The sequence below is a fragment of the Lepidochelys kempii genome, chromosome 2 (genome assembly GCF_965140265.1).
Source record: "Lepidochelys kempii isolate rLepKem1 chromosome 2, rLepKem1.hap2, whole genome shotgun sequence".
NCBI lineage: Eukaryota > Metazoa > Chordata > Testudines > Cheloniidae > Lepidochelys > Lepidochelys kempii.
Window position 1 is genome coordinate 178422568 of NC_133257.1, and position 22032 is coordinate 178444599.

At 38.0% G+C, this 22032-nt stretch overlaps 1 protein-coding gene across 2 annotated transcripts in view; it reads right to left on the minus strand.

The window, feature by feature from the left end:
- Positions 1-22032, minus strand: part of CDK13 (cyclin dependent kinase 13) — a 59778-nt gene that overhangs the window by 32629 nt on the left and 5117 nt on the right. For both annotated transcript variants that reach the window (XM_073332845.1, XM_073332844.1), the window contains exons 2-5: positions 13206-13832; positions 8620-8790; positions 7251-7390; positions 5898-6068 (exon numbers count right to left, since the gene is read on the minus strand). In XM_073332845.1, coding sequence (XP_073188946.1) covers positions 5898-6068; positions 7251-7390; positions 8620-8790; positions 13206-13832 — 1109 coding nt within the window. The remainder of the gene's footprint in view (positions 1-5897; positions 6069-7250; positions 7391-8619; positions 8791-13205; positions 13833-22032) is intronic.

The window sequence follows — 22032 nt, forward strand, 5'->3', positions numbered from 1 at the left end:
ACTCCTGAAAGCTAATAAACTTTGGATAAGGAAAAATCTAAAGGCTACAAATTTTCCTAATTTAAGCAGACAGTAACCCTATAGCACTGCAGATTAGCAAGAACCAAGAACATATACCCCCTCCTGTCTCAAAATGCACATTGGCAAATAGAGGTTTAACACTTGGTATGGACACTTTTTCTAATAGCTGAAGGCTTCGGAAAACCATTCCGATACCATCAGTTTTGAACTGAATCCCATGAAAAATGCAGGCTTAATTGTTGTTACATTTGGGCTGTGATAATCAAGCAATAATTTGTGTTTCATTGCAGTTGAATTAAGGAAATTTAGTAAAGACCACACTAACTCCCTCCACTGTGTTCAGCAGAAAATGAAAGTAAGCATATGCACCAAGAAGACCAGTATGATAGCTAGGTTAGCCATTTGAAAGTCAGCTATTTAATTAAAGGGTCTTTGTATTCTCAACAGCCCATCTCTTGGAGAACACAGAGATTGTTCAAAACTCTACTGTATGCCGTAAGTAGAAAAAATTGGTTTGAAAATTAGGAGTGGCTGCCCTAGCTGGGGAGAAAGGGCACGTGCTTGAAGAGTTTGCTGAGTGAAAATGACTAGGGCTGACTGACCAGGGGATGTCAGAATATGCAAGAGCTTTTTAGGCCTACTCTACACCTAAACTTTAGGTCAACTTAGCTATATCGCTACGGGGTTTGAAAAATTCACACCCCTGAGACAGACAGTTAAGCCAATCTCAGTTAATGGAAGAATTCTTCTTTCAACCTAGTTACTGCCTCTCAAGGGGGTGCTGTAGCAAGTGTCTACACTATAGCAGTATACCTATAATGCAACTGTACCACATAGAGCTTGTAGAGTAGACGTACCCTTTAGACACATAAGATCTCTATTTTCTCTGTAACCAAAGCTATGGGCTGGTCCACCTCACTACACCACTCAGTGGTGTGAAAAATTCTTCTGTTAATCTATCCTCCATCTCTGTGAGGTAGATTACCTACACCAATGGGAGAACCCCTCCCATCAGCACAGGTAATTTCACACAGATATCCCCAAAGACAAGAAAAACCCATAACCTCTAAAGAGAGGTAATGAAGGGTAAATGGTTTCTGGAATGCACCTCCCTCTCTCAAGCTGTGGCTACACTACACTACACAGCTTTTAGCTACATGGCCGTGTGGACGTGTGTGTGTGGGAGGGGCTTTTTTAAGCACCTCTGAACAACAAAAGTTTTGTCCTTCAATTGGCAGTGGAGACATGCCCTCAGAGTCAGTCAAGGGACATGAGCAGAGATTTATACTTTCAGCCAGCCATACTGCCATCAGGCTGCAGCAGGCAAACACAAAGAGAAGCCAAAAAAACAAAGATGAGAGCTGGTCATGGTGTCTGTCACAAGGGCCCACACAGTCAATGTGAAGTATTTTCAGCTTTATATTTGTGACCTGCTTTATTTAGATAACAGGATGTGTTTTATAGGTGGGGCAGTAACAACCCGTATATTAAGATTGCCTAATATTTTCCATTACACATTTGAATTTTTTTAAGAGCTCCAGTAACTCAATGATTTGCAACAGCACTTGGAATTTTGGCAAGAGGGCAGCCCTGGGGTAAGTGAGGTGCCTTTTGCTGTTCCCATGAAAATCCATTTGGATTTGGCCCACTTAAAAGATCTGAAATGATCCTGTTCCATCTGTGTTTTGCACAGTACAACTTGCTGAAAGCCTACTATTAAAATTCTTTAACATTCCATTAGCAACGCACATGCATCAACTCACTATTTTCTTTCAGCATGCCACATAGACCTGTAACTCCTGACAAGACACACAAAATGTATCCTCCTATTTCTCCTCCCTATATCTGAACACTCAATTGCCGGGGTGGGGAGAGGAGTGTGACCTGGGCTGGGAACCAGGAAGCAATGAGTTTTAGATTTCTTCTAAATTGCTGTTAATAATTTGGTGCCCTTCACAATCATTATTGAGCAAGGCCTCATGCTCCACTGTCAGGTCACACAAGGAGGAAACAGAACTCTGATCTTTGATATAGCTGACGCAACTCTCACCCACTTCAGCATACAGCCTTTCAGAAAGAATCAGCCAAATCTATGTTCTTGGCTATGCTGTCTAAAATGGGGCTACTCATACATATGCAATCTTTAAATGTCAAGTAGGTGGAGTTAATTTTTGATCTAAAGAGACAGATGAATACATATATAAAAATAATTCTTATATTCCCATCAAAACAGAATTACCTATTCTTAAAAACAAAGATTCAGTTTTACCAAGAAGTGGTCTATAGTTTGGCATTTTCACTAGTTTGACACACTAACACATTCAAAACCAAACCTGCAAACTAAAACCAGAGGGTATAACAGCATCCGAAAACATCTGCATGTGCCTCACTCTTTTACATGTTAGTTTTAAGCATTAGGTTATTCTTTTTAATTTTTTTTTTAAATCAAACTTTAACCCAAAGCATTTTTAGAAGATCAAGATAGTAAGTCTATTACTGGAAAAGCAAATTCAACTGTCTCTTCACTGCAGGGACTTCTATGCTGTATATCTTGAACAGGATACATAATTTAAAGTAATTCTTAACAATGGTTATTTTTTAATTTAAGAATCCAAGTTTAAAATCAGTTTTCACAGTACACTATCACAAACTGTAAGAATGTACTTGTTCTAGCTCCATGCTCAGTCAGGACTGTGATTTGGTTACAACTTCTCACCAATAAAGTTCATCTCATAAACTATAATCCATGGGGAAATAGAGCGAAGCAGTAACCCAAAAAGCAAATTTCTGACTGCAACCTCTTCTCTCACAGCCTGCAACAGTAAGAGAGTCTTGTATACCCTTTTGCCAATACTGTCTGTTTATGAAAAGGTGGTTGTCAGACTAATTCTGCTCAAGCTACTTCACAGAAATGCAGTATTGGAAAACTGTCCAAATTCACATTAGTATTTTAACAGATGAACAGTTCTCTTTGTTATAAATACCAAATACAAACTGGAATCAGTACCACAAATACAAGCTCAGCCCAAAAAAAGGATTAATTTGATAGTACCAAAACATGTGCTAGGCACTTTACAGAAAGAAACCGTCTCTGTCCTAAAGAGCTTACAATCTAATTTTAGATGTGGCACACGTGAGTGACAGAAGAGAGAAGAAAAAGATGCTTTCAGCAATAAGACGGTCACAATAGTGCAAGGCACAGTAGGCTGAATGATCACCCAAACACCTGTTTTCATGAGCTAAGTAGGGATCAGTCTGATTAACAACTGAATAGAAAAAAAAACCATGGAAAATCTAAGTTACCTGCTAAAAATGGCATGTGTCCGGGGCACGCCCTTCACTATCACAGACACGACTGAACCCTGGTGGAAGTATTCTCTTTTGGGTGACACACAAAAAACAGTGTCTTGGGTTATTACTGCCCCTAGAGGGCTTCTCGCAAGAGTAGGGATTTTAACCTTGGCACCGTAACCAAATTCATGCTACTACTTTCTGTCTAAACAAAACGTTACTCGATGTGTCAACTGGATGTATAACATATTCATCTTTTCCTATCTCATCTGTTATGCAATGCTGCTGCACTGTACTAAACAACTTCCACACTCCTTTCAAAGGAGACTGCATTTTGATGATGGATGAAATGACTATATGTTCACTGATTTAGATTTTAGAGGCCCCTGGGATTCTTTGATATTCAAGAACTATATAAAAAGGGAACTTTTCTTATGACCAATTTCTTCTCTGGGTTCAGGAGTCTACTGGCACAGAACAGAAAAGTAGCTCCTCCTCTATAGATTCCTAACTAATCAACAGAGATGAGTCTACGCCAGTGGAATCTAGGACAGCAAAGAATTGGTGGTAAGAAAATTCTCCTTTATGGGGCCTGGCTCAATTAGCACAGAACAGACTGGATCTATTTAACATTCCCCATTAAGACTTAGGGAGAAGAAAACAATTTCATAGGTACCCAAATCAGTGTGGATAAAAATCAATGATTTCTTTTATTCAAATCAAATTTTTTGATACAATGCTTTTTGAGGAAAATCTAAAGATAAAGATATATTATATAGCTCAAAGATATCTCATCATGGAATAAGGATTGTAAATTCTAATTCTGTAATATGAGACAATATATTCATGTAATGTTTAAGAAAAGTTTTGTAAATGAGTTCCAGTACTTCATGGATTAGGGACCCAGTCTTATGGGGTTCCCACAGGCTTCAGTATAGATTATTTAGGTTAATCTTTCTATCTACCCAATGGGACTCAGTGCTCAGTCTAGAAGATACCATCAGAGATGCTTAGTTTTGCAGTTCTCAGACTGTGGATGTGTGTCTCCAGAGGTAACATGCTTGTTAACAAAATAAATATATAGAGGTGAGAAATAACAGACCTCAATTCTATTGTTCCTCTGCAAATCTGTGTATACAGAGTCAATCCCTTACCTCTCTCTAAAAGTGCAAAGTTTCAAAAAGTTCAATGAATAGAAGATTGTTGGGGTGGAATAGGAGAAGAAGTCTGGAGATAAATGTGAGAAGGGAGGGACATATGCTTGTTTTGTTAAAATATTATATGTTTGCTGTTGAAGAAAAAAATCCAGAATACTTAACGTTGTTGTTTTAGTTAAATAAAACAATTTAAATGTCTGTCTGGTGATGTTCTCCTCCTAATACAGCATGGAAAGAAAATCTTCCAAATATTAATGATTAACCTGTTGAATTGGAGATAGTTCACCTCCCAATGTCTTCATAAATATCTGCTTCAGTTACCTTTGGTAAATGAAATAACCAAACAAGCATTCATTTTCTGATATAACTGTAAAACTAATCTGAAAAATGTTCAAAATAAATCACTCTTTAAAAATGTATAATCTTTTAATCACTTCTAAAAATGAAACCTACATTTATCTCTGAGTTGTGAAGAATATCTATTAAGATTATAACAAGAATGCACTTTTCTACAGAAAACCATGATTAAATCGAGTCTTCCTGACAAATGATTTAAATCAAATCCACTCTGACCCAAATTTCCTAAAATGACATTTTCTCAGCCAAAAATTTTAAACAGAAAGACACCTATTGCTTGGAGACCCAAACAAGCCAGGGATTACTGGCTTGAGAACAGTCTGGTAGATTACTGCATGAAAGATAGCTCCAAAAATGGAATGACCAGCTCTATTGTCAGATTTACACTTGCGAAAAGCACAACAGCCCTGTTCAAATTTCCCTACCTTAGCCTTACTGCTCTCTGCTTTGAAAGTTGCTGTAGCTCAAGAAAAGCGAACAGAGAATATAAAAGTTTGTAGGCCTCTGACATTCAAGAACAAATCCATCTATCTTACTAATAAATCCATCTGTCCTTTGGCCTTCAAAGAAGGCCAATTTATACATCATTTTGCCCTTTTGCTTCCTTCTGTCATCTGCACTCATATCAATTCCAAAAAATGAAATCACAAGCCAAAAATAACCTAGGCCGGTAAGGAAAAAGTTTTCCCTAATGGAATGAGGATGCAGTATTCCAGTGAGGCAGGAGGAAACAAGGAGAGCAGAGTGGAATCTAAACTGGACTCCAAAGTGACAGCTTCCCATTGTCTGTCTTGTCAATCTACATATAACAAGCATCTTCACATCTGCTCCAATAGTGTAAAATAAAGTTACATTTATTCTGTTCTGAGACAGTTTATAATACTCCAAAAAGCAATGGTATTTCTGTGTTTGTTAAATAAAGGGCTTGTACAGAGAACAAGTAACGTTGCTGAAAGGTTACTATCTATAAAGGCAGTTTTTAAGTAAAAGCTCCACTTGCAGATACTGAATTAATATTTGCTTTAAGAATGGGACTGCAGAGAAGTAGTTGCCCTGTGCGTGTGTACATACCTTTGTCCTTCTTGAAGTCCAAAGCATCCTCCTTATCTGTCACTATTTCCTTCATGTTGATTATGCTTTGGTGGTTAAGCTGTCGAAGAATCTTAATCTCCCGAATAGCTGTAATTGGAAAACCTTCCTTTTCATTATCCAGACGTACTTTCTTTAGTGCCACCATTTCTCCTAAGAGAAGGTTTAAATATTAAAAACATGAAGGACAGCACTCAAACAAATGAATTTCAGATTTTTCTGTCACTCAATATATCTTTTGAATTACAATATTTAAAAAAAGATGTCAATCATTCATGTTCCCGTATGTGCACCTGCACTAAAAAAAAAAAAAAAAAAAGTAAATTCAGGTCCATGTTAAGAAAAACACTCACAGCTCAGACACCAAATCTTTTGCAGAAGTGAAACTATAAGACAACTTTCTCACAACTACTAAATAGCCTTCTTCCTCATCTGCAATCTGATCTGCCTCCTTGGGTTTCCAATCACTACGCCTACACACAAGAGCGAGAGTCAACAGCATCTCTACATTTAAAGGCCTACGTATGCTGCAGACTTCATATTACTGGACACCTGAGGTCGGTTCTTTCTTGCATCTTTTTTCCTTATGATAAGCAATACATCTAGCACATTTGTAATGTAGCAAAGAATACTAATATAAAGTGAGATGATCAAGCAAACAAGAAAATAAAATATACATCAGGAAACTTAATCTCAAAATACTGCTTATTGTAAGGTGCTGACCAAAACGTTCTTTGATACCCCATTGTTGGTGTTCTGAGAAAGCCATAAAATAAACAGATATTGCAAAACTTGTAACTGCCTATTTCAGCTTTTAATTAAACTATTACACCATAAATGAGAATTATCTGACATACTATAGGAAAAGCAACCTTAGAGATCACATTTCAGGGTGTCATTGTACAGGAGGCCTTCCCCCTTTATATTATTTCAGGTAGTAGCTATGAAGGTGCAAGGAGGAGAAACTGCGAAGTTCCAGAATATACCCTTTGTTCAACAGCTTCTTTCATCAACAGTTCCTACAAGCATTACTGCTGTGCCTCTCTCTTTTACCATCTTCAAGGCACGAAAGCTGAAGTAGGAAATTGGCCAAAAATACCTACAACCTATGCTTCTAGCAATAACCTGCAGTTACATGATGTTAAGCAGCATAGGGAAACTACTACTACTACGGAGAACTACCAGGATCAAAACCCAACACAATTCTGAAGAATTTTCCAAGATGAGAAGGGCAGAAAAGCATAAGCATTTTACAAAATATACCAAATTAAATCTATGTAATCATGTAATTCTGTAGTTAACAGCACTCATTCATTATATATTTTTAGATCTTACCCGTATCCTTATCCCTGGCTTTGTAAACTTGCCCATAAGTGCCTTCTCCAATAATGCCAATTATATCAAATTTATCCACGCAGCGTTTCCCCCAGTCAATGTCTTTTTCCTTTGTTTCACCATGGCGTGGTCCACATATTCTATTAAATAAAAATTAGCTCTAAGAATACATCCATAAAAATGTTCAGAAATAAGTTATCTGTAAAAAGCAACCTTTTTCATATTACTAACTTCTTGGAAAAAGATCCATAAGAACTGAATGAATTCAACTTTCAACATTTATGTTCTTTTAATTCCTCTCAGCTTGGACAAAGAAAACAGAAGAGTTAGTTTCAGTTTCATTTGCAGTCTCTTTCCATTCCATTGCTTTGCATATCTCCTGCCCTAGCACAAAACTGCATTATTCTCACTGAAAACACCACAAAGGAATAAGTTTGTTTAAAAATGGGCTCCACTGAAATTTATAAAAAAAGCAAAATTATTTTGTCTCAGGAAAGAGACATTTTGAGACATATTTTATTTAACAGTTTCTGCATCTGTCCATCCAAAACAATACACACCCACTTCACTAATCTATTAAAAGATGCCTACGCAATAGTTAGTACATTTAACTATCAGAGAAGATATCTCATTCAATATCTACCTTCTTCAAAGTGTTACGGATGAAGCAACCTCATTGGGAAAGGATGAATGGGGGCAAAGAAAGGAACAGCATCTAGTCTTACATATTAATCACTTTCTGGACAGTTTACACAACAATGAATTTCAAGGGAAAGTTTTTAATGTGGTGCTTTAAGGGAGGGTATACAACCAAGAGGATATAAAACCAAGGAACAGTCTTAAACATGGGTTGAGTGGGCACTTTCAGTTCTGCATCTAAAGAGGACCTTCACGATTACTCACCAACAAACCTATCCCAAACCACTTATTTTTGTCTGCAGTTTCTGCTCATTTGGCCCCTCATCATTACTGCACACAGCAGGACAGAAGGATGGTATAAATAAGGGAATAGGGTTCAGAGAAACTTAGTGCAAATGAGGCAAATAGGAAAATGGTGAGCAGGAGTACAAAATTCCATCTTCTCAAATGGTGCCAGTGCACTTAGGGACCGCCTTGCCTCTCTAGAAGACTCTCAGAAATAAAACATTCTGAGCCATTTAATGGTTGAAAAATAGGCTTAAATAGCACAAAGTGGCAGTAAATCGACATATGCTGATTCAAGATTTGCTGCAGGCATTAACCTATTTCCAGTATTTATAAAAAGCCAGGGAAATTATATATATTTCAAATCTTTATATTTTGAAGAAACTTGTATATCATTTTCTCTTACATGCAGTTACTGGGTTTTTTTAAAAAGTAGTAAACGTACTTAGGCCTCCTTTTGCTGTGTGACTGAACTGCTGGTTTCTTTTCTTCAGGACTTTTGGATAAATCATCTCCTCCAGGCAACTCTGGTGGAAGCGGCAAGTCTGCAAGCAGATGGCGGAGTTTCTTCTCCACTTCCTTTTTAACTGCCTTCACTGAAAGATTCCCTCGCAAACTATAAAGATAAACAGAAAACAACTAAAATGGACTAAAATTCTTTTCCGTTTCATGGCTGGAAACCTAATGGGGGTGAGAGCTCAGTAGAATTCACTACAAGTGACTATTTCATATAGTCTGCTTTTGCAGCAGTCTCTGCTTTTACAGCCCATAGGACATTTGATTATGTTTTACATGTGGCTACTGAACAGCGTGATCTAAGAATTACAGATCTGAGAACTAAGATCAAGAATATTTTTAGTTATTTCCTGGTGAATGTTAAAGTTAGTCATGACAATGTGCATTAGTGGCCAGGACAGGTAGTCAGGAAACCTGGATTAAGTCTCTACCACACACTTCACTTGTGAGCTCATGCAATTCAATTAGCCTGACCCTTTTACTATTTTACCATCTGTGAAGAGAGGATAATACTTATTCATCTTACAACAGTGTTTTGAAAGACACAGTTAGAAGAGCAAAATCTCTTTTCTTCTTTTAATTCCATTAAAAAAAATCTGAGGCACAAGAAGCATATGAGCACATACATGGAGGAAGGGAGTCTAACTCCTTGTCCCACATTGCCTCACACATCTTGTTGCTCCATATGACTGTCACCGTTTGGCTCTCTGCTATTCACTAGCTTAAAAAATAAAGCTCTCAAAAATACAGTACTATGATGACTTTTTCCCACCCTCACAGTGGAACTTTTCAGATACTATAATATTATTTCATTGGCGAAACTGGTCTATAAATAATTATTCTGACATTGATTTAATACACATCTTGAGGCCTCACCATTCTTCAAAGTTTTCAAACTGCACTGATAGTAGTTTGAAGCCAAAATTGGTCTAAAATAATATGAATAGTCTAATATAGAACTTTCAATCATATTCCCTGTCATCCACTTATGTCTTTTCATACTTCCCCTGAGTTCCTTCTGCTCCTTTGCTTCTAAATCTAGAGGGATGTAATACTTATCCTGAGAACGTTACTGGATCAAAATAGTCTGTTTGCCCATCCCCATCAGTCCCATAGTAGTTTGAATCAGACACTTTTCTAAAAACAGCAATTTTGAAATTAAGTGCACTGCCTTATTTTATGGAAAGTGAGAACAGAACACTGGAAAGAAGGTTTCTAGCCAGCAGAGGCATCAGGCTCTGGAATTGCCTCCCCATAACAGTAGTGCAGATAAAAAACCTAACTGGTTTTAAAACGGAGCTTGGTAAGTTCATGAAATTGATTATATGACGTGGTTGCTTGCAACAGCAGGAGGCTGGACTTTACAACCCAGGAGGTTCCTTCCCTTCCCATGTACTTACAAATATTATATAATGTTTATGTACGTTCCACCCAAAAATAAGCTACTTGTATAATTTAATTCTAACATTGCTGCAGAGTATTAGTTACTATTTGAGCCATCAGAATACCAACTTTTTAAGAGATCATATGGCTATCTGAATGTGTTACAAGTAGATAGTGGGTAACATCTCATATTACTGTAAATGGAAGACTAAGACATATTAGACAGCGTTTTGTATATAGTCAATTTGTATATAGTCAATTTCCAGTTTGTCTTTCCCACAACAGGGAAGAGAACATGTTTAAACTGAAAAATGTTATTATAAAAGCCACAACTTTGCTAAAGGGAGCCAAAGCTTTTTTCAAAAAACAAAAACTTTTGATTTTGAATTGACAGTGTCCTTTAAAATATTTGGACTTAGAAATATTTCCTCTTAGACTATTAGAAGTGCAAGTCAGGGTATTTTTTCTTTGAGTTTCAATAAGATCTCCAACCATCTTGTTACAATGTGATATAATCATTTTCAGATTGGTAATGTAGTCCAAACCGTACAATATTTGCCTATCTACTAGAATGTTATTAATTTACAAAGATAAAATAAATTGGTAGAACTAATTTCTAAAACCCAGTTTCCAATATATTGTGCACACATGGCCCTCCCTAATTTTCAAATTGGTAACAACTATTTCTGAATAAAAATATAATCTGAAGTTAAACTGGCTAGGATAAATTACAATGCATATTAAGCATTCTATTTCAGGCAGAAGCTGTTCATCAGGAACAGGATCAGGAAGCAATTTATTTTTTCACAGCCTAATAAATAAATGCTGCTCAACAGTCCAAGCCCTTTAAGGGTTAATTTTTTGCCATTCTCTCTGCTCTAAACCAGATAATTTACAGTAGATATTTGTGACCAGAGTCTTGTTCTCATAAAAACAAAAAGGCAGTTTTGCCACTATCTTTAAAGGGAGTATGATTGAGCCGTGCATGCATTCCTATGTTCACTAGACAAATCCACCGTTTTTGGAGGAATGGACTGAATTCTGCTGGCACTTCTGAGGAAAAGCAGCGATTTCTTTCCTACAACACAGGAAGTTTGTCAGATACTTCAATTGTATTTCTTTGACAATCTTTGTACTTTAACACATTACACCCTGTGTTTTTTATATTTATCCAGCAATTTAATAAAGAGAAACATTTAAGTCTGAATTCCTAGCAACTTTTATTTACAGGTAAGACACATGGGCTGCTACTACACAGTTTAAAATGACAAAGGAAAGCAGGCCAAACAAGTGTAAACACTGTAATCTTTCAAACTTAGCAATGCTACATAAATTTTGTGCTTCTCTCCAGTGCAGGGGTGGGCAAACTTTTTGGCCTGACGGCCACATCTGGGTGGGGAAATTGTATGCAGGGCCATGAATGTAGGGCTGGGGCAGGGGATTGGGGTGCAGGAGGGGTGTGGGGTGCAGGAGGGGCTCAGGGCAGGGTGTGGGGTGCAGGAAGGGTTCAGGGAACCAGGCTCCAGCCCAGCTTACTTCAAGTGGCTCCGGGGTGGCAACAGCACGCAGAGGGCTCCCTGACTGCCCTGGCCCCACACTGCTCCCAGAAGTGGCCAGCATGTCCGGCAATGGCTCCCAGAGGTGAGGTGGGGCAGGCGCACGCTGCCCTCGCCATGGGTACCACCCTCAAAGCTCCCATTGGCCACGGTTCCCCGTTCCTGGCCAACGTGAGCTGCAGGGGACATGCCTGCAGGCGAGGGCAACACACGGAGCCCTCTGACTACCCTCCCCCAGGGGCCCCAGGGACATGCTGCCAGCTGCTTCCGGGAGCAGTGCGGGGCAAGGGCAGGCCCCGCTGTGCCACGGGGCTGGCAATCCTGTGGCCCGGGTTGGAAGCCCTGACGGGCCTTAAACCACTAGAGCAGGGAGGGCAAAGCAGTGTCTTTGCACAGTTGCATGAAATCTTGAAATCATGTTGTCACTGCAGCTTCAACGCTGGGAATATTAAGACGGATGCCTTCACATGCTGACTTTTTTTTTTTTGGCACTAATTTCTTAAAATCTTCATTTATAAGCTAAGGGCCAGCTGAAAACCCTAACGTTTTAATCACATAGCCTATGAAAGTGTGGTATTGGTAACAGGCTCTCTAGACTTAATATTGCCCAGAAATCAGCGGAAAAGTGCAACAAGCTACAATTTAACAATTTTCTAATGCTGATAAGGTTTCTATCTCGGAGCTAAAAAAAAGTCTAATATGGTCCAAGTTCCATAACGTTTTTAGGACCTAGAAATACTTCACTATGGACATAAAATATTGTCCTAGTTCATATTCACTTCAAAGATGAACTGCTAGGTGCTTTACTTGCTAAAACCAGTGCTCATTACCATTGCAAGTGCTTACAATGTTGCTAACCCCTTAAAGCAGGCGTCTCAAACTCCCAGCCCACGGGCCACCTGCGGCCTGCGAACCTCCCCAGTGTGGCCCACAGGACTCCAGCAGTTTTGGGACCGGGTCTCTCCCTTGGCCCCCCAGGGGCCCCGGCAGTGCAGTGGAGCTGAGTGGCGTCTGCCTGTTCACTCCAGGGCTGCCAGCCCCTCCCTGCAGCCCCAGAGCAGGGCGGGGCTCTGCCTCCATGTGCTGCCCCCCACCCCTAGCGCTCCTGCAGCCAGTAAGAAGTTCTGGGGGCGGTGCTTGGGGGCAGCAGCACAGAGGCCCCCAACCTGCCTCACCTTAGATCCCAGGTAAGCGCCGCACCCTTGAACCCCCCTCCCAGAGCCTGCACTCCCCTCCCGCCCCCAAACTCCCTCCCAGAACCTGCACCCCCCTCCCCACACACCCCCAGCCCCCAAACTCCCTCCCAGAGAAGGGCAGCCAGCATGTCCCTTGGCCCGCGCTGCTTCCCACAGCCCCCATTGGCGCGGAGCGGCGAACCGCAGCCAGTGGGAGCCGCGATCGGCGGAACCTGTGGACGCAGCAGGTAAACAAAGCGGTCCGGCCCGCCAGGGGCTTTCCATGAACAAGCGGTGGACTGGCTTTGAGAACCACTGGCCTAAAGTGGAGCTTTGATCAGACCTATGCAATTGTGCAGGTTTTTATTTCTTTAAAAATATACATGAATGTATATACTCACCTGTCAGTATCTGTATCTTCAGGCAGCATGGGAGGGAAAGGCAAGGGTGGCAGCGTGGAGGTTAGTAGTGCAACATTTCTATCTTTCTCCTTGGCTCCTACATTTGGTGTATGTGGTTTGTTTTTCTCTTTTACAGTGACTGGTTGCTGCTTCACGGCAGCCGATTTATTCTCTTTCACTGCTACTACTGCTGCTGCTGCTGCTGCTGCTTTCTGTTTAGCCACTTTGTCTACAATCAAGTTATTTTCCACCTTTGTCTCCTGAACAGAGACCTTTGCTTTTGCTTTGTCATTTTTCAAAGTTGAACCACTTGTAGGAGAAGATGTATGCTCAGTTTTTATTTTCTTCAGATCTTTCACATTGTTTGTTTGAGGTGCACTCACACCAGTGTCAGTGTTTCCCTTAGTAGGCGTAGAGGTGTTTGAAATTTTTGCATTGGCTTTGGCTGCCTCTGCAGCTCTTGCTTTTTTGTTCTTGTTCAACTCAGCAGCCAGGCTACTTTTCAGAGTCAGTGTGCTAGGAGAAATACTCGAGTGACGACTTCTGGACCTAGATAATCTGTGTCTGCTGCGAGACCTTGAGCGTCTTGATGAGTAAGGGCTTCTGCTTCGGGATTTTGCTGATCTCCTGCTTCAAAATAGTAAAGATTTGGTCAATTTAGGTTTAAAAATAAAGAATGTCTTTTATATAACCTGCCTTCCTTATTACTAGAATAGCTTTCGCAAGCACCATCATTGCCATTACTATGTTTAAAGGGTGAACATGCATCTAAATAAAACCCATATGGAAAGACTTTCAGAAACAATAAGAACTGTATCCCTGAATACAATATCAATGGCACAGACATAACCACACAGGACCTCAGACTATATTATGAATCTTTTTTAGCAGAGCTCCTTTGTAAAAAGTCATTGGGAAATCACAAAAATATAAACACAGAAAAGACATTCGCAAAAAGAAAAGGAGTACTTTTCTTTTTGCGAATACAGACTAACACGGCTGCTACTCTGAAACTTGTCAGAAAAGACATTGCATGCCTTCTGATCAGCTGTTCATTTCCTCCCTCAGTGTCAGAGCTGTTCTTTGCTTGTTGATAGAAATAACTTGATACTAAACAACACATACAACTATTTTAAAAAAACTACATAAACATGAGGATAAAAAATTGCTTTGTTGACAGTTAGGAAAAAAGTTATGGAACTACAGCAACGATAATTCTGCAATTTTGTACCTCTTGTTAATGTTTCTAGTACATATTTAGCAAACTGAAATATTAAGTTACACACCTAAAGAAGAAAAAGAGGAAGAGAAAGCAGTATTTATGAAGATGAAGTAATATTGCTGTAGGAACCTCAATTTGTGAATTTGCTGCCTTATAAAAATGTCTGGTATAACTATTGTTGCAGTAACTTTTTATCATTACCTTGTATTTGAGAAATACTACTGAATACATAGTTAGAAACTATTGTGATGAGCTGCGCACAAAGAAGCAGACTGAAAGACAGCAATCAACTTTCATTTCTGAGGACATAATGATATAAGCATAATGCTGTATTAATGCATTTTTGTAAGACAGTCTATACTTTTTTTTTTAGACAGATAATTCTCCCTGCATATCCCCTACAACTCAGCATAAGCATGTGTAATAACTCACAAGCTGTCACGCTACAGTATGTTATTTATTTACATTGCAGAAAAAGAAGAGCAGCAGGGGAGAAGAAAATAATGTCACTAATCTGGATTTCTGCACATGTGCAGAGAACAGAACAGGACACACATTTGCAAGTGCCCAGGAGGGAAAAATATCCAAGAGAGAGAATGTTGGTAGTTACAGAGAAAGCTCAGCAATTGTTTGAAGCCACTGAGAAAGATACCAGTTCACATACATTTTTACTTTACTCATTCAATAGATTCCATAGTTTGACTTGCCTAGTAGTTTTGATTTAGTTTTTTGTTGCAAACTACTAGAGACAAATTGCCAATTTAAACACAGGTGTTAAAAAATGGCTGCTATGAGTAACAAATAAATAAAGTACCCTATTACTAGTCCATGAAAATTTATGAAAGTGTTTCTTCATCCACTTTATTCCACTATGCATATCTGTCTCCAAATATATTCACCATATCCACAATTGTTCTAACTTCAGTTTAGTGGAACTATACTGTAATTCTATTTTTCTTGACTAGATCATTCCTGAAGAAAATGTTATTTCAGTGAGTCCATTTATCTGGGTTAAAAAAAAATATGCTAGAATAGTAAGGATCAGAGTTCTCAGTGTGCTGTACACTTCAGCTCATAACAAATATAACCAGACAACATGTAAGAACTGGCAGCTAAAACAAGGAAAACAAATATCATGAATGTTCTTGGAATGTTTCATGTGTTTGAAAAGTACCAGCTAATTTGATTCTGACTGTACATAATATATTTTATTTATATACATATACATATATGTGCTTCAGATAAGTTGATCTTGTGTTATATAGTATTAAAATAGAGAAGATGCTATTACATATGTATTGGCTAATTTCCAAAAGAGAAACATGAATCTTGTATGAGAAAAGTAGGGGTTTTCAACCCTTGCTATTGAAATATCAAGATTTCACTGATATAAACAGGCTGATAGCACGTTTAGATTAAGTAGGACTTCTGCGATATGCTATAAACTAAAACTGAAACTAGTGGCTATATGGAGCTATATTTCATTAGATATGTCAGAACAATTTAACAGTTCAAAACACAGCAAATCAACCAAAATCTTTTCCCCAAGATACTTCTCAGAAACTAGGTATATTTAACATAATTCACTTCTGTGCCAGACAGAAGGTTTGGTTTTACAGAACCCTCTGGCAGAATGAGAAGAGGTCAGAAAGGAAGAAAACGGGGGGGGGGGGGGGGGAGCAAGGGGAGAGGAGGAAATCACTGTACTCTACAGCATTTCCAATTGACACTGAAATAATTATGTAAAATGCACTTTTTCAGATAAGTGTGTTGCAGCTCTGGCACATAAAAAATTTAAGGAAAATACTTCTAACTAACTTTTAATGGAAGCAGTGGTTTAGTGAACTAAACACAGTGCTTGGAGTCTGGAGACTTGGGTTCTTTTCCTTACTCTATAATTTAGTTGCTGACCTTGGGAAAGTCACTTACATTTCTGTGCCTTAGGAGAATGTTTTCTACTTTTAATAAAAGGCAAGACAGAACCAAAATGGACAGCAAAATATTTTGATATACTGAACTGGTGGTTTCTCCCCCCCGGTATTATGTATGCCTGTAAGTTTTTGTTGTATCCCCCCACACACACACACTTTTTCCTGCTTGTTTTTGACCTTGGAAATGTAAGTGTCAAGTCTTGCATTCTCCAGTTTTCCTGGAGTACTTCTAGAAACTTGCCTACACTAGAATGAAAGATGGTTTCATTGGTGCTAATCAAAAACAGTTTTTAAACAGTCTGACTAAAATACTCTTCCTCTTTCAAATACTTAACTTCTATCTACTCTTTTGGCTGGTAATTTCATCATTTCCTTAGTTTACTAGCCATAACAAACTAACAGCCTAGACTGGATCTGAATGCCTAACAAAAGAAAAATAGACAAGTAGGAAAGGAAAAATACCCCAAAGGAAAGAAAGAGGGCACAAGCACAATTTTTTCCCTTTACAGGTTACCTTTCAGGAACAACACTCTGCCCTCAGATTAGTGTACAGAACTCCATTTTCCCAACTGAGGGAAGAATTTGTCTCAAGCATATACCAACTGGTTTTAACATTATTCAGAGGCTACACCTTAGCTTAAAGAAAGATCACGTCACAAAGTTATAAAACATATGATGTCCAGATAACGTGTTTCTTTTAAAAGAATCTTTCTGGTAAATATCAGTTGTGTACTCTAAATGTTAGTGGACACCAGGACAAGCACCTGACTTCTTAACAGTGCTTATATCAGAAGTCTGCTCAGTTCTTCAAAGACTACTGCCACTTATATATTGCCCCATCTTACACATATTTGCCCTGGATGGTTTGTGTTTAGTCATAAATTTCTACATTTATTTTTTATTTTACCTAAGGAACTATATTTTAAATATCTGTTGCATTAAATATTGAAGAATTTAAAAAGCATCTTTGGCCCAGTCTGGGGAGAGTAGAGGCAGTACAAGACTTAAGTACCACATCCTGTCCTCCTCAACTGAATGGAGTTGCCATAATGCTAGATTTTTAAGAGGGAACTGTGAATGGAAAACAATTTTAAAAAATCCTAGCTTTATATCCATCAGTCTGTTTCAATTTTCCATGATTATGCCCAGTAGCTGACATTGTTTGGTGTTTGTCCACACACACAGGCACCTTTGTCATATTTACTTATTAATTGTTCCACAGATGCACCCAACAAAGGGCACGCTGCATTGCTACAGCACAGCAGCACTTCACACCTAATTTTTAGCATTTATATAGCACTATACTTTTCAAAACACTACAAAAATTCATACAACACTTTCTGAAGTAGACAAGGACCACAAATACTATTTTATAGATGGAGAGAAACAGACAAACGAGATAGGAGTTCTTGACACCTGACTACATGTTTTTCTGGAGCCAGCTGCAGAAGAACATACTAGGAGTGAAACTAGGGTATATTGATTTCTCTCTGAAAGAGGTTAAATATATAGTACTGCTGCTAAACACAAAGAGAAAGCAGAAAAAGGGAAAGACACAAAACATAGCATAAATGACAAGAGCGAAAGGAACAGCAGCAAAGGGCTTTCTCCAAAACCACCAAATCCAGCATGGTTTTGGGTAATGCTGTCACAGATTAGCAAATAGGGTAAAGCACTGTATTTTTAAGCATGATTTAACAACTTTTGCTTAACTTCTTAAATTTTTCAAAACAGACTGGTTGTCACTTTATCTCTGCTTAAATACTGAAAAACTTTCACAACAAGCTACTATTTTGGACACTGGATTTTGTCAGATGCATGCCACAAAACTACCACGAAACTGATCTTCAAGGGTTCTGTTATACCTTCAGTGTTAATTAAACAAGTTGCATCAACACCTAGTGTATTTAAGAATGCAAAAAGTTAATGTAACATTTGAATAATCAAGAACACTGAAGTCAGAAAACTCCATAAGTTAGTTTATAATGCAACATTAATTGCTACATTGTATAAAATATTTTAAAGGTATGGAATGAAAAAAAAAACAGCAACACATTATGCAGAAATAACCTCGTGTATGTACCGAGTGAGAATTTTATAGCTGGAATCTTAAGTTTGTGAATTTCTTGATTGGAATACTTGAGTTCTTTGTTGCATCACACTTTCCCATCCCCACCCCCTTTTATTAAAAAGAGGATTAAGTACTTTAGAGGCATATCACCATTGTTAACACAGACTAGTAGCATGTCAGAAAAACAAAAATTTAAAAACTCATAAGCAAAAAATGCTAGCTTTCGCTGTTCATAACCTTTTAAAACACTTACAAGATTTTGTTTAAACCTTTATGGTTTTTCCTTTTAATTAGACATTCAAGAGAAAGCCAAGTTTGAAGTGTTGACTTTCAGCTGTTTGAATTACGCAAGAGCAAACATTTTAAATCAGAACTTCATCAGGATTTTTTCCCCCAATATTTGCAGAGTTCAAAAACAGCTGAACTGATTTTTCCCAATTCCTTAATAAAATATTCATCTTTAGGCCAAGATGTAATACCTCAGAGATCATCACAAGAATATGTTTGAGAAAGTTATCAGTAACTGAAACAAGGGGAGCAGGTTAAAATGGAATCTACAGCTCAACCCTAGCAAATAGCATACAAGCACCATGGTCTTCCAGTGTATGTAATTATCTGTCCTTTTAAAAATATTTGAAAAGGTAGATCTATAAATGTAATCAATTGACTTTTACCTTAAGTCTCCCAAGATACTATATACCCATATCATCACTCAGTAATTTGAACCGTCAGTGACAGGACATTCTGGTTAATTATAATTTTAGCCTAAATTCTCTCTGTGCATTAATAAGCTAATTTAAGATTAATTCTCCTTGCCTATGATAGGACAAATTTTCTCTCATGTGATACACGATTAATCATGTTTTTCCTTTAGTCCAGTTTTTAGTTCAATGTCTACATTCGCATTGCATCAGCTATACAAAAAAATAGCTGTTTAGTACTGCTATTTGAGTAAGTGCCACATGTCTTAATTTTATTCAGATATTCAAATTCTATTCCTTCAATATTTTGAAGTTATTAGCAAGTCTAAAAAAATCAGGAATGTTGGGTAACTTTGAAATTTCGTAATTTTATTTTTTTCCTTAATTTAATTTTATAACTAATGTGTCCTCACTAGAGAACCCTTGCTTATGGAATTATTTACCAGCAGAGATTAGACTGACCTCAGGCCTGTTTTCAGAATGCTTTGCAAAATTAACTGCTTTGCAAAAATCCGTCCCATAATAAGCAAAGATAAGGAAAAAGAACAAAAAAAGAGAGCCACTGAACAAATGAGAGGTAAAAACCTAAGTCCATTACAAGTAACGATGTAAATCTTAAATACGGAATTCAGAACTCACACCACAATGACAGAGGTCCTTAACATACATCAGATAGATATAAATTAGGTAAAAGAACAAACATTCAGAACTTTTAAAAGCTCTTCCATTCCCTATCTTAAAAAAATTGTAGTTTTAAATTTTAAGTTTTTTGAGGAAAGCTCAGTTCTAAAGAGAACTTTAATATCAAGTATTATTTTTAGAATACCCCATCCTTCAAACAGAAAAACATCTAGGCTAAAAAAAAAATCACATTCCTTTAATTTTGTCTATAGCCAGTACAACACCAAAGGTCTGGTGCAATCACCTGTATGTAATATTCCCAATATAAACATCCATTTATTTTAATTGTATGAAATATTCAAACACATTAGTACCTGTACCTAAGTGTGAAATAAAATAATTATACACATATTAGATTATGTGAGTTGAAAGTGTGATCACACAGTTTACAATGACCTGGATTACCTGAGCGAAGTCATGGGAAGCTATTTGATCTGGTCTTACAATTCCATGCTTTGTAAAACACATCAGAATCAGTTACTAGAGAAAGTTTAAATACTCTAATACAGATATGAAAAGTTTGTCACAATATGGTTTTGTTAATATAACTTATATTTTTGTACTACACTGTTCAAAATTCAATCTAGTTGCTACAGAAATACCTTATATCCTCATTCTTCTATTATCTTAAATATGCAATCAGTTCCTACAGAATAACTCTGTTAATATAGACAAAAGAAAAACATAAGCAACACTACCAATTATTTCAAGTAATATCTTAATAGCTGATGTTCATTTGTCTCCCACCCCAGCAAAGACACACTAAAACTGATCTCATTCAGACCAAGAACAACAGGTCTTGAAAAATCAATTCACCTAGTCATTGGCAATGAGTTGAAAGTTTTCACTGGCAAGTGATGGAGCTTAAACAGCATCTGTAGAATTTAAGGTTTTTAATGAAAACTAAATTTCTAGCCCTTATGGTTGCAAAGATGAAGTTCCAGGTGTGAACCATAGGTAAACTGATCCAATGTCTGTGGATGCTCAGAGCTCACCTGCAAGCAGCAACAGGTTGAAAGTGACAAGATACTAGTCAATTTCACAATTGCAATTCAGAACTCTGTGAGCAGACAAGTATCATGTCAGTTTCACACTGCTGCTGCATATTTAAGTTATACCCTAGTGAAGTCATTGGAGCTGTTGTGTCCCTGGTCCTCATAAGTTTCTTCTCCATCCCCAATATTTTATATAAAGCTTTTGGCTGGGAAGTTCAGTCATCTAGCTGAAAAAGTACGTAATCCTTTTTCCAAGCCTTGAAGGCAAAATACCTAAAGCACTGTAAAAGTTTATTCACATTATCTTCATTTTCACTGTCCCTAGATACCAAAATTGCTACAGTCAGACAGCAATGTAGCCTTACTGCAAGCACATTCTTTGCAGTTCTAGGGCATTACCATTAGGAAACAGACTAGAAGCCAGAGAAAGGTGAGCTTACTATCATAACACCATTACACCTAGACACGAGATCAGAATGAAGACTTTATACCAGCGGTTCTCAAACTGAGTATCAGGACCCCAAAGCGGGTCACGACCCTGTTTTAATGGGGTCGCCACAGCTGGTGTTAGAAGTGCTGGGGGCCAAAGCCGAACCCTCAGGCTTTGGCGGGGCTCAGGCTTTGGTTTCAGCCCTGGACAGTGGAGCTCAGGTTATAGGCCCCTCACCCAGGGCAGCAGGCCCACTCACAGGCTTCAGTTGCCCTCCTAGGGTCATGTAATAATTTTTGTTGTCAGAAGGGGGTCACAGTACAATGAAATTTGAGAACCACTGCTTTATATCGTACAGGTCAAGAACGTACATGCCCTAAGAAGCTGATGCCCTCATGAAAGCATTACACTTGTCCATGCAACTATGGCCCAAGCTATGCAGCAAACCCTTCCAACTTATGTGGCAAAGCATCATTCATTTGTGCAACAGACTAAGAAATGCACAACATTAACTGATTCAAGATTCATATTATAAGCTTCAATTTTATTTACATAATTCCAAAAATGCCCCATAAAATGAAAATATATAAACTAGTGCATAATATTTATATTGGGGCAGATGAAAACCACCCAGAATTTTCTGATATGCCCACACCAGGGATACCTTCAAAACAGTGAAATTTCTCTTCATACCTTTTCCCATAAAGCAAGTTGGACACTGAACAGACTATATATCCAGACTCCCAGAGATTTGTGAGTGGGATGGACTGGTAACTGATATACATATTCAAGGTAT